Below are 12,482 nucleotides of genomic sequence, written 5' to 3' on the forward strand. Positions count from 1 at the left end.
CCTGCCTGAAAATCGGGAGAGAGCTGCACAGTAAAATATGGGCTGGCGTGTTCTTGTACAGAGCAGTGTGCCTGAAGTTCTTTAGAAAAGAATTGTAAGAGGTCGTGTTTTCCAAGATTGACCAGTTTCAGTAACAAAAAAGAGTGAGCACTTAAAAATCACAGAGCACGCTTCAGTTATTTGGCTTTCCACCATGACCTCTCCAAGCAGGGGTGTTAAAGCATAAATCTTTCCTGCTTGGCTGTGGGGTTTGCCAAGGAGGTGGCTGTGGAGCACGTGGAATTTCTTGGTTCCCAGCCAGGATTCCTCTGTCCTGCCTCTAGTCCCTGGCTCTTGCCACAGCTGTGAGAGTGTAACTGCCTTTCCATCTTGTAGTCCCCGTGCCTCTGCACCTGCTCCCTGTGTTGTGGTTTAACCCCAGCCAGCAACTAAGCTCCACATAGCCCCCATCACCAGTGGGATGGGGGAGAGAATTGGGGGGGGGGGGGGGGGGGGGGGGGGAAGTAAAACTTGTGGGTTGAGATAAGAACAGTTTAATGGAACAGAAAGGAAGAAACTAATAATAACAACAATAATAAAATGTCAATGTTAATAATAATAAAAGGATTGGAATACACAAAACAAGTGATGCACAATGCAGTTGCTCACCACTCGCTGACCGATGCCCAGTTAGTTCCTGAAAAGCCATCCCCCAGCCCCACTCCCCCCAGTTTATATACTGGGCATGATGTCCCATGGTATGGAATACCCCGTTGGCCAGTTGGGGTCAGCTGTCCTGGCCGTGTCCCCTCCCAACTCCTTGTTTCCCTCCAGCCGTCTTGCTGGCTGGGCATGAGAAGCTGAAAAACCCTTGACTTGGTATAAACCCTACTGAGCAGCAACTGAAAACATCAGTGTGTTATCAACATTCTTCTCCTACTGAACCCAAAACATAACACTATACAAGCTACTAGAAAGAAAATTAACTCTATCCCAGCCAAAACTAGGACACCTGTGATGCTCCCATGGGGGGCTTGAAGGTGCTGGGACCTCCCCTCGCCCCAGGGTGCCGAGGGTGTTCCTCCTGTGCCCTGCTGATTGCCGACAGCCCCGAGCTGCTCTGGAGGTGGCTTTCCAATCCATAGGACGTGGGCAAGAGAGCCTAGACCCAAGAAATTTGTACTTTGATTTGTTACCAATTAACGCAGACCTTTGATCACTGACTTGTGTATTGAGAAAAAGAGAACATAAACAATGAAATGCTGAGGGAAACATCCTTCTTGCCCCCCTGCCTTTTCAAGGCTCAGTTTAAACTGAGCACTCAGGTGCTATAAATAATCAGTCAGCAATGGTGTTTGGGCTAAAACACGACTGAATGGCTTGTCTTCTGTGAGGAATGAGCAGTTGTTTTCTTTTTGAAGCTTTTCTTAGAGGAGGCTGTTGGGATAGACCTGTTGGTACTCTTTATTTTCAATTCTGTTGTGATTTAGATACAGAAGGTATTAATTCTTGGTCCTCCACTGTGTTATTCTAAACGGAACTATAAGGTTGTGTAGGACAGAAAAGAGGGAAGGTAGCTTGTCACCCGTGGAAACCCCATGTTAAGCTTCTGGATCTTTTTGGTGAGCTTGTAAAAGCTCTTGTTTCAAACTGGACTGGGCAAACGCGCTTCCCCCTGCGCTGGGGCTGCCTCTTGTGGTGAGCAAGGTGCTAAAATGGGACCTGCTGGCATCTGACGGAGACCGCGAGCGCTTTGGACACACTCAGGTCTTGAGAAATTGGTTGGTGGAGGAAGATGCCACAGATGTTTGACCTGCAGTCTTGAGGGAAGGGGTTTAGAGCCCTTGGGGGCTCCGTGTACTCAAGAGTCGCTGGGGTGCCCGGAGGCGATTGAAGAACGGCTCGTGGGGAGGAAGGAGGTCTGGGGTCAGGGGGTTGTGGGGGGACATTTGGGCAAGAGCTAGTGGGGATGGGGCCTCCCTGCATGGGGGGGGGAGGCGGAGAGCCGTAGGAGATGGTCTGGTGAAGTGTAAGTGATGTTGCTCCTGTGAGAAGGGCAGCAACCGTGGTGGGCAATGTTTCCTGAAGACCCGTGTCAGTAGCCTGATGGTGCCCCTCTGGCTGCTTTCAACGTTGCCTTGTGGTCATCCTCCATGCTTCCTCCCAGTAGAGATGAAAATTTCCTTTTTATCCCTAGGCAAAGCCAGTTGCCAGACTCCCCACCAGACTCTGGATCGGAACCGTGTTCTCCACCACAGCTCCAGAGTAAGTCGCGTGAATTCAGCCTTTCCCAAGCCCGTAGGAAGGTCTCCAGCAACTTTTCCTTGTCTTTAATTTCTTCTCTGTTTACTTCTTGCAGCCCCATGGTGTGATGCTACGTGGTCCGGTGGGCTGCAGCCTCCGCTCCCCTGCCCATCTGCTGGGGTACCCAACAAGCTTCCCTGCAGGTTCACGGAGACTTATTCCGATCCCGGCGCCGGTGGGCATCCCTGCGCCATCCCCCCGGGCTGCTGCCTGAAGACAGAAAGTGCTGTGACTCCTTGGAATAATTCTACAGCCTCCACCTGTTTGGGGTTTAATTATTCATCCTTTCAGCTAAATGCATCTCAGATTTCTGGGTAAATGATAAAGCGTTTACGCAAAGGGCGAGAGAGCTATGAAAAAAACGTTGAGCTGGTAGAAGACAGGGTTTAGGACCGGTGTCAAATCCCCGTGGGTGTAGGGTTTTCCACAGGATGGCAGTGTTTAGACATTTTTGAGACGCTTGTGGTTGAGGGTTCTTTAAACTTCTTGACTGAAGTTCAAATTGGAGGTAGGAATGGATTTCAATTTTGAGACCAACGTATCTGCTCCATAAGCGCATTATAAAAGTGTTCAGGCGCTTTGCAATACCTGTTGCAGGGATTTGTCCATAAGGATCTTGTAAGTGTTCTGACAAGTGGCACGAGAGAAAAAAAAATAATTGTCATATCTACGTAAGGAAGTGAAATGGTATTTGTACACCACCTGCCATATTCACCCACCGGTGTGTTGTGGATGCTTAATTATTTAAAATATACTGGGTAGTGCAAGTATCCAACCACAATACCTGGTAAGACTGAATTGACTGATGCATGCCAGAGGGGGAACTCTGGTTTTCAGGAGAGAAACGTGAATTTGTCAGTGTGAGTCCTGGGCTTGCAGATGCTCCATCCCCGTCTCCTCGTCTCTACAGAGCTCAGTGACGGGTTGGATGTGGGTGAAGGAAGCTGGGCCTGCGTTTCTCAGTGGAGCTATTTGTGTTCTTTGTTTTCCAGTAGAAGGTGCCCCTTAGTCGAAGTCATACTATTTTTTGAGTGAATGCTTTGGTTATTGGAACTTAAGATACAAAATACTTCTTGACCAAATGTGGAACTTTTGAAAAAACACAGAAAAAGAGCAACCGTTAATGTGATGAGCTGGCTTTTCTGCTACTCCTGCCTGCACCTTAGTCTGAGTGCCGACTGAGCCTGGAGTTTGGCTTGGGTTTTTTCTCCCCCATCCAGAAGGAGTGACCATCTGTCAGGATATTCTAGTTTACATTTTATAATATCAAAACTTTGGAATAAAGTTTTTTTCCCTTTGCACAAAGGAGCAGTTTTTGAAATCTCACTTTCTGGGAAAGGGGAAAAATGTTACCCAGCAGTTGCCCCTTGAGATCTCTTCATTAACACATTGGTTTAACTGCTACTGGTGTTTTCTATATAAGAAGGAAAGTGAGTTCACACTTGGTGCAGCATACTTATTCAAGATAAAGCTGTGATTTTAATGTAAATGTCAGGAAACAATAAAACCCTGCCCCTTGTGCACTGTGTACGTTTTTAAGAAGAGATCAACTTCTCTATTCATATGAAGTAAAAAAATAAACTGATCTATGTTTTGGAAGGAAAAATTGCATAATTCAGTTTTAAAAAGCCAACAACAATCACCTCCCCCGGCAGATCAGAGTTTGGGTGACAGTGCAGGTAGAATGAGATACCTGGGTGTTCTCTTGTTATGATTCTGTAACAGCTGTATTTAAACTTATTTATAAGTAATGCAGCGTGTGTTTTTAAAAAAGTATTTCTGCAGCATCAGGCAAAAAAAGGAAGCTCTCACAATTACTGGGAGATGCCCCTGATTCTCCAGTCCAGTCTCAGCACTCCAGGCAAGGTAAGCAACTGTGTGAAAATTAAATTTAATGTTTCATGCTATAGACAAGTAAATTTTAAGAGCACAGCTCCTGCTGGCTCTGAAAACGCAGCAGGATTAACAGTCTGGGCTCCGCTACCAGGTTTGGAGGAATTTACCTTTTCGGTGGTTTTGAAAACCGGGAGGTTATTTGTATTTGGCAAAGAGAGAAGAAGCGTTAGAGGCTCGTGTTTCCTGAGGACTCCTTGGACAAAATATTCTGCCCTTCTCCATGTGTGAGCCTGCAGTACACAGATGATACCGTACTCTGCTGACTTTGTTGGCACTAGATTGACTGGGCAAAGAACCCATCTTGGGTCAGCTGAACAGGGAATTAATGGGGTGGATGAGCAAACAGATTGCAGTTTCCCTTTATTATCTTAACTCCCTATTTTTTCTACAAAGTGTGTCCATGCGCAAGCTTGATAAAAGCTGTGTGTTCTTCCCCACCCCTTCCCCAAATTAATTTGGTTCATTGTTTTATCAAGATAAAAATGCTAAGCTTATACCAATTGAATCAAAAAAGCTTATCAGGCATGTACAGAAATGGATCGGCCTCTGTGAAGTGTGAGGCTCTCCATGAATGAGCAGTTCGTGATGAACAGTTTATCTGAGGAGTTTCACCCTTGTCTGCTAGCGGAAAATCTGAGAGTTGCTTGTTATTTCTTCAGAGTAAGTTATTTTTCAGCATTAAATGAATCTTTTAGAATGCTTTTAATGAGTAGCAACTGGATTTAGTAGATTACTTTTCCTTTGGTGTCTTCTGTTGGATCAGTGTAGCTTGATTGTGACTAGTCCTCTAAGTCTGCCACTGCTGGAAAGAGAGGATGTGTCTAAAATTGCTATTGCTGTTTTTAATATGTAAAGACACAGCTTTGAAATATGCTTTCCTTGGGGGACACTGTTAGTAAAATTGCACTGACACACGTGCTATTGGAAAAAGAACACAGCCCTTGGTTAAAATGGCATGGGGATCGTTTAGAAATGAGGTGTGAATTTCTTTACTGTGGGTTTTTTCTTATATTTTCGCTCTGCTGTATGTCACAAGTGGGGAACTGCAAATGAAGCTGGGGCCTGAAATGATTCTGTGGGCTCTGTCTTACTGTGCTGCCACTGGCTGTGGATGGATCTTAGCTGATATGCTCGACGGCATATTTTCTCCTGTCCTTACTGTATTCCATTTATCTGTCTCTTATCACATTCTCCTCTGTCTTCATTAAAATGTATAATATCTCAGAAAGCATTAACCAGTCAAACAGATATAGCGATGAATGCGTTTGCTATTGGAAAACTGCGCCTCCTGCTCTGGAACGAAGTACCTGTTGCAGTGAGTTAGAGTATATTCGGTTTAAACCTGTAGTAGAGAGACTGGGAAACTTATGTAGTTATTTTGCTTAATTGTTTCTTGCAGTGTTGCAGATTTACAGTAAAACGGTTGGCTCAGCTTTCCTTTCCCCTGCCTGCCCCCAAAGGAAACTGTCCATCCTTTTGGAGAGAATAAAAATAGGAACTGCTACTTGTGTAATAATTTGCAAATAAGGAAAGCTGAAAAATTTATTTTCTAGGGCAAGGGAATATAACACCATCTTTTGGAATAACTGCAAAGGACAGTCGGATTTAAATATATATGTAATGTGTTTGTGCTTTATATGTATGTATATATGTAGATATATTTATAAAAATGTTTATGCAGGATTTTTGGCTAGTCACAAAAGTAATAACTAAATTGTCACTCTCTCTCTACAGCAACTGTTAAGGACTTTGCAGCTGAAGTGCAAGAATATGACAGTGATGGACAGAATGTAGCTTTGGAAAAATGCTGTCAAGCTCTAACATGGCAACCGTATCAAATTTCTCAGTGGAACAGCTTATTTAACTCTAATTATGAAAAACTGTAAGTACTGATGTTTGCACTTGGGAAAAGTGGTTTCCTGGGTCCTTTTTTTTCTTTTTTCCTGGTACTGTAGTTCTATAGGAATAAATGATACATTTGGCACCCCTTGTTCTTACTGAAAATAAGACTGGAGAAGGAGGTATAGCAGGCATGATGGAATATGAATATGCAGATGTATCAGAAGCAGAACTTTAAACACTGGTTGAAATTCATGCCAGGTTTTCTGATTTCCCTTCAGGGATTTAGGGGCAAAAGGAAAATGAGTTTAACTTAAAATACTTGTTCATTTTTGTTTCTTTTGTCAAGCACGTTGGGGCAAGTAATTACTGAGCATATGGCACCTTTCCCTCTAAGGCCCTAAAATATTAAAGAAAAATGGAAATAGATGATACCTGTATTATTTCTGGGCTCATATAACCAAAGTCTTAGTAACTATAGACATATATATATATATATGATGTGCAACTGTTTAGTCAAAGGTTTAGAGTTCTCCTGTATGAATCAGAACCCTAAAGAATTTTTTTGCCACTGGCAAAGGTCATTCCAAGTTCACTTTACATCCCTGATTTTTCTCCATTCCAGTATTCAGTGAAAGATCCCTTTTAACAAAAGCCCTTCTACAGTGGCTGGTTTATTCCCCAGGACTGGTGCAAACATTTTGTCCCTGTCTCCACAGGACTTAAATAGCATAGTAAATTTTAATTTTCCTCGAGCCAAACCTGCTAAAAGCACTCGTGGGAGTTTGGAGTGTGTCAGTGTCGCTGCTGGACACTGTCGTTCCCTGTTGATGCCCATCGCGATGGGTCAGTACCCGTCGTGCTGTGTCCCACGCAGCCCTTCTCCCGAGGTAGGGACGTGACACGAGAGCAGACAGCTCGGTGTCCCCACCTTTCTACTCCCTTGGGAGCTGGATGGGCCAAGAAACCTCCTCCTGTGTTCGTCACGCAAGTTGTCACTCTAGATGGAAGCGGCTTCCAACTCCCGTCACGCTTTCAGTCAATGACAACGTGGGAGCTGTGAGCTGCTGGTGGGAGGTTGCTTTCCCACCACTACCCAACCACTTGGTGGTTCCCATACGCTTAAAGTTTGAAGTTCCAGGCTCATGTTTCTTGGTGCCTTGTGTCAACAAAGACAACGTGATGCTGAGCATTAAAGCATCCAGATACACGTGCCGCTGCCATAACTGTGGAAGGGGACTGAGATGTTATTTGCAGAGGAAGTCGGTGTTCATTTTAAGTGAGGTCAATGGCAGCACCTTTGCTCCAAGGTGTGCTGTAATTACAGGATGGATTTTCTGAGCGGTGATCCTGTATTTTGTTAGCCTCAAGAGTCAGGTACTTATCACTGCTCAGTGTAGGTGGATTGGTCCTGTACCTTGAAATTGCTGTGCCCGCTTTAGGGGCATTTCTCAGGTTAATGATTATTTTCCGTTGTATTCATCCAGTATTTTAACCTTTTGATTATTTAATTTTTACAACAAAATGCTATTAGCTGAGGTAGACTAATTAGAAAAGGTTACTCTACCGTTAATTATGCCCTGCATTGTGTCTGCTTGGCGCTTTCTTAGCTGCTTGCCCCGTTACTGTTGTGATTGGTGGGACCCTGTTCCAAAGATGTTCTCTGAAGACTCAAATTCTGAATAGAAAGAGGAATTGGAAGTGTGTTTCTAGGAGGGATGCTTGTGTGACAGGTGATATCCCTCGCTACCTGAAAGTTCTTCCAAGTTTTACTGTACTGCTTGGTGAGACTGACCATTCTTTGTGAGATCAGATCAAAATATGTATTTGCTCTTAATTACTGTAAATGGCATACCCGGAAAATGTTAAACGTGAAATTCCTCTTTGGGAGTCATTGTTCCAAACAATTCAACTTGGAGAAATGGAAATTTGTATTTCTGCTTCTCAATCTACTTGCCTGCGTGTAAGCAAGAACTTTGAAATTGCTTTAAGAATATCAGCTAATGAACTTGCTTCACACTTGAATCTGAAAAATGACTCTTCTCCCTACTATGAAGTACATACATAAAAAGAATTACCTTTGTAGAAAGAAATTGAAGAAGCTTTGCTTCTTTAATAATGATGGTTTGAGGAGATGGTAGATACTTCATTATAATTTTTAATATTAATTAACATATGACTTACTAGTTTTGGAGTAGGTACAAAGTAGTTTTCTCTTTATTCTCTGTCCTAGATAATCAGTGATTGTCTGAAAGGGGCCTTTTGTTCATAATTTATAAAAAGATAATAAAGTCTGTACATTTCTTGTGAAGTCCGTACATTTTGATTTTTCCAACTAATAATGTGCAAACAAATGGATGAGTTCTGAAAAGCCATCTTCAGTAATTGTGTTAATGAGAGGTTTTCGGTAGCATCAGACGAGATCATCATTATCAAACTTTCATTAGCAAGAAAAGCCAACGCCCATATAAAAGAACCTTGCCATGTAGTCCTGTTGTTTGAGAATTATGTATCACTTAAATCAGAGGACTGAAAACGTTGTTGGGATGGTGAGTTCACTGGCTCTTTTAGAAAGGTCTTTTGATACCTTTCCTTGTTTGCTCTGAATCATAAGGACAGAATACTCTTTCTCTTTGGGTGACAAATTAGCCTTTTGAATAGACAGAATAGGGTTTCCTTGGTTGGGGTAGGATGGACAACATTATAAAGGAGAATTTTGTAGTCATCTGGCCAGAGGGTCAGTGTCGATAGCTTTTCTTCTAGCTTGAGTAAAGCCGTGTTTGAATCCCAGCAGCTTCTGCAGAAGCACTTGGTGTGGGAATTCAGGAGCAAACCAGGGAGTTTTGCTGGCTCATTAGCACATTGTTGTCTGCAGCACTTGTTCAGCTTTGGTTTTTATAGCAACGTTATAATGAACGCTTGAACACACTAAAAGGTTTTATTGTGCTTTTAGGTGCACAGAGTCCCTTTGTACCAGATTTGTAAGTGAGGATTATGTAAGCTTCTCCACCTCTGGTTTCCAAACATTTCAAGTGTCAGACTAGAATTAGAGTACATTTTATATGCATTTTCATTTTTACACCTCTGAGAGGCTGAGAAGAAAATACTGGTAGAACCGGTGATTGTAAAGATGTATTTCAGCTCCCATTTTGTAATTAAAAATCAGATGGATTTTCAGACCACATGTAAAAAAATAGGAACTCAAGATGTCACTCAAATATGCCTCAAAATTGCTATTCTTTCTTCTTCTTTTTGTAGACCTGCTGTAGGATATCACATTGTCACAGATAAAGGATTTAATTTTTCAACAACAGATGATGCCTTTGTGTGCCAGAAGAAGAATCACTTCCAAATCACAGTCCATATTAGAATCACTGGACATCCAAAATATGTCAAAACTCAGCTGGGGGGGAAACCAATAGAAAAGTTTTACTTGAAAGCTTTTGGAATAAAGGCAAGTATTTCTCCTCTTTGTGATTATTACTTTTACTAAGTTAGTATGTGATTATCCATAGAATAAGGTAAATAATTGAAATGAACTCTTTTCTTAGTAATTTTTGACCGAGACAAAAGAGAACACTTTTAAGTTACTAGTGGCTTCTGTGTGGAACTCTTTTGCAAAAAAGAGACGTTTTGTGGATGCTTGCGCTGATACATGCCAAAAGATGACATGTTTGCCTGTTTGCTGTGGTTTCAATGAATTCCCTCTCTTTAACTGAAATTTCATTCCCTCTGTGGGCAGTGCAAGGGCGTCAGCTGGTGTGTAGGTGGCCAGTCTACCCATTGGTCAAAAAGAGTTCTCGAAAAAACCCCCAACAATTCACAAAGCAAAGAAAAAAATCAAATCTGGTTTTCCTGAACAGTTCACATGTAGAAAACCAACAAAATTTCCCCATTTCTTCTTGCCAGGGTTTACATTTTCATTTTAAGAACCAAATTCTTCCCAGCCAATATGGGTCCACAAGCTTGCATTTACAGGAGTAGTAAGAAATTTTAATCTTTCTGAAAGAATTTACCACATTTTTTTACTTACTACCAAAATTCAGTCATTTAAAAAAAAATCCATGTAGCTGTTTTACAAGGCAGCTACTACCAGATTTGCTTAATGCATTCTAATGCAGAAGAAATTAGTGAATATTACTGTCATCTGTTCCCATCTGAAGCAAAGTGCTGCTTGGTACCATTCCAGAAAGGTACAGAAGTTTAGATTAAAATAACTTATGGAACTACCTTGCACAGGTTCAGTTCTCACATTAAATATCTGCATTTATGCTCTGGGATAAAATGAGCCAAGAACAATCTAGATTCATAAAGCAATTTTTCTTTTGCAATTTAATGCATGACTTTTTTTTTTTTCCTTTTTTTTCCCCTTTTTTTCTCTTTCAAATTATGTCCTCAGAATGATTTGGGGCTTCAGACTAGCTGTCAGGTGTCAATTGATCAGAAGGCAATTCCTGTGTTACTTTCTGTGTAGTTCCATGAGAAATGAGAGACATTTCAGTCTTTCAGACAATTTGCCTGTTAACTTCTCTTTCAGTTTTTATGTGTTTTAAAATTTAATATTCCTGTCACTTTTGAATTTTTTTTTCTTCATAGGTGGAAGCTCCAAATCAAACAATTGCTATTGAACAGTCTCAGTCAGATCGAAGCAAAAAAACTTTCCATCCTGTTAAGTAAGAATTTTGAGAAAATTATTCCATTTGATTTCAATATGTGATTGGTTTGAAATGTGTAGTAGTAGTTTCTGGGAAACTTACATTAGTTCTAAGCCAGTTTTCTGATCTGTATCCAAATTCCATTCTGGGTGCACACATAGAATCACCATAGTAATAAGTGCCTGGTCTCCCTTCATTAAGGAAAATTTTCAGCAGCTTTACAAGTGTGTGAAGAATGCCTGTCCAAAATATTTATATTCAGCTAGCAGCACTGCTGTATGGTGTTCAGAGCTGTATGGCGGATGCATTTCCCATCTTAAAAAATGGCAGTGATGTTCCTGTTCTACACGGGCATGAGATGTATTTGCAGTGTTTTCAGGGGGAGTGCCTCTGCTAGAAACATCTGTGCGGCTTCTCCCCACAGCTCTCTGCCATTCTTCTGCGTCTTAAGTCACTGGCAGAATCAATGTTTGTTCTTCTGGCTTGAGTGTCTTCTGTTGGAGCTGTTCTGTTCTCTATAAATAATTAAATAAGCCTTAAACCAGGAAAAGATAAGACAGCATCAACTTCGACAGGACAGTGCTGGGATAAAGGCTGCAATATATAATCTGAAAAATGAACTTTGAGCTTGGGAGGAGAGCTCATTTTCACTAAATTATCTCTATCATGTCATTTTTCTTCCTTTTGCATACCAACAAATAGATTCTGGGTGTGTGTAAATTGTTTCATGGGTGACCGTTCGGCGGACTGTTTTTTTTTTTTCCATGCAAACTCTTTATTCATGTTGTTTATCACTTACAGGAGCAATGCCACTATGTATTTGAGACACAGCTGTATATTTTATACTTCTAGGCATACAAATTAGGTGCAGGTGAAAAAAAGGACAAGCAGTAACATTTATTTATTTTAATGTGGAAATTCAGATCCAATAATAAGCAATGTCAACCTTGGCAAGCAACAAATACCCATCCCATAGAACACATGTGGTTTTATTATGTTCAAGACTGTACAAACAGACCAAGAAACACAAGGCTCCTATTACTAAGAACAGTTTCCCACTGCTGGTGCTTTATCCTGTTTATCTCTTTGATGTAGTCACTGTCTTTTTAACGTGTTTTTATAAACCAGGGTTACTGTGTTTTTGCTGGGGTCCCTCTGTTTTTTTTTTAATTTTTCAGTTTTTCTCAGAACTGCTGTAATGAGTTTGAGGAAATCTGGCTTGAGCTGGGTAGATCTCCAAATGCTTATTTCCCTGATCTTGTTTCCTTTTCTATTTTAGAGTTGATCTGCCAGGGGACCAGATAACTAAAGTAACACTGGGAAGGTTGCATTTCAGTGAAACAACAGCAAATAATATGAGAAAAAAGGGGAAACCTAATCCTGACCAGAGGTATTGCTGTAGCTAGTTGGCCTGCATGTATGAAGTGGAAAAGAGAAAGTCTACTTTAGAATGGAGCTGATGTTTGTGCAAAATCTCAGTGTTGCCAAATCTGTGATTTTATTTCAAATTCTGTGATATTTGGTATCTCCTTAAAGGCTTCTCTTCTAGAGTCACAGAATGATACGAGAATAAAAGACCTCATCCTCATGGGTAGAGATAACTTCAGGAAATCATAGCCAGAATGATGGCTGACGAAACCAGGAAGCCAAAACCCCAAATCATGATAATTTCCTTCTGAGGAAGGAATGCTCTTCATCTTTGAGTCTTTCTTACTTTAATTTCTCAAAATTACTGTAATCTTTGTTCATTTTCAGTGATTGTGGGGATTGAAAGAGCATGTTGCTTGAGAATAAAGGAAGTACTTTTTC

General features: G+C 41.3%; 1 protein-coding gene across 1 annotated transcript in view; it reads left to right on the forward strand.

Moving 5' to 3' along the window:
• MYRFL (myelin regulatory factor like) overlaps positions 1-12,482 on the forward strand; it is a 38,865-nt gene that overhangs the window by 3,237 nt on the left and 23,146 nt on the right. Inside the window, exons 2-9 of the mRNA XM_049792017.1 lie at positions 2,177-2,244; positions 2,339-2,597; positions 4,058-4,149; positions 5,405-5,494; positions 5,914-6,061; positions 9,277-9,472; positions 10,615-10,691; positions 11,953-12,063. Coding sequence (XP_049647974.1) covers positions 2,177-2,244; positions 2,339-2,597; positions 4,058-4,149; positions 5,405-5,494; positions 5,914-6,061; positions 9,277-9,472; positions 10,615-10,691; positions 11,953-12,063 — 1,041 coding nt within the window. The remainder of the gene's footprint in view (positions 1-2,176; positions 2,245-2,338; positions 2,598-4,057; positions 4,150-5,404; positions 5,495-5,913; positions 6,062-9,276; positions 9,473-10,614; positions 10,692-11,952; positions 12,064-12,482) is intronic.

The sequence above is a fragment of the Accipiter gentilis genome, chromosome 34, assembly GCF_929443795.1.
Source record: "Accipiter gentilis chromosome 34, bAccGen1.1, whole genome shotgun sequence".
NCBI classification, from domain to species: domain Eukaryota; kingdom Metazoa; phylum Chordata; class Aves; order Accipitriformes; family Accipitridae; genus Astur; species Astur gentilis.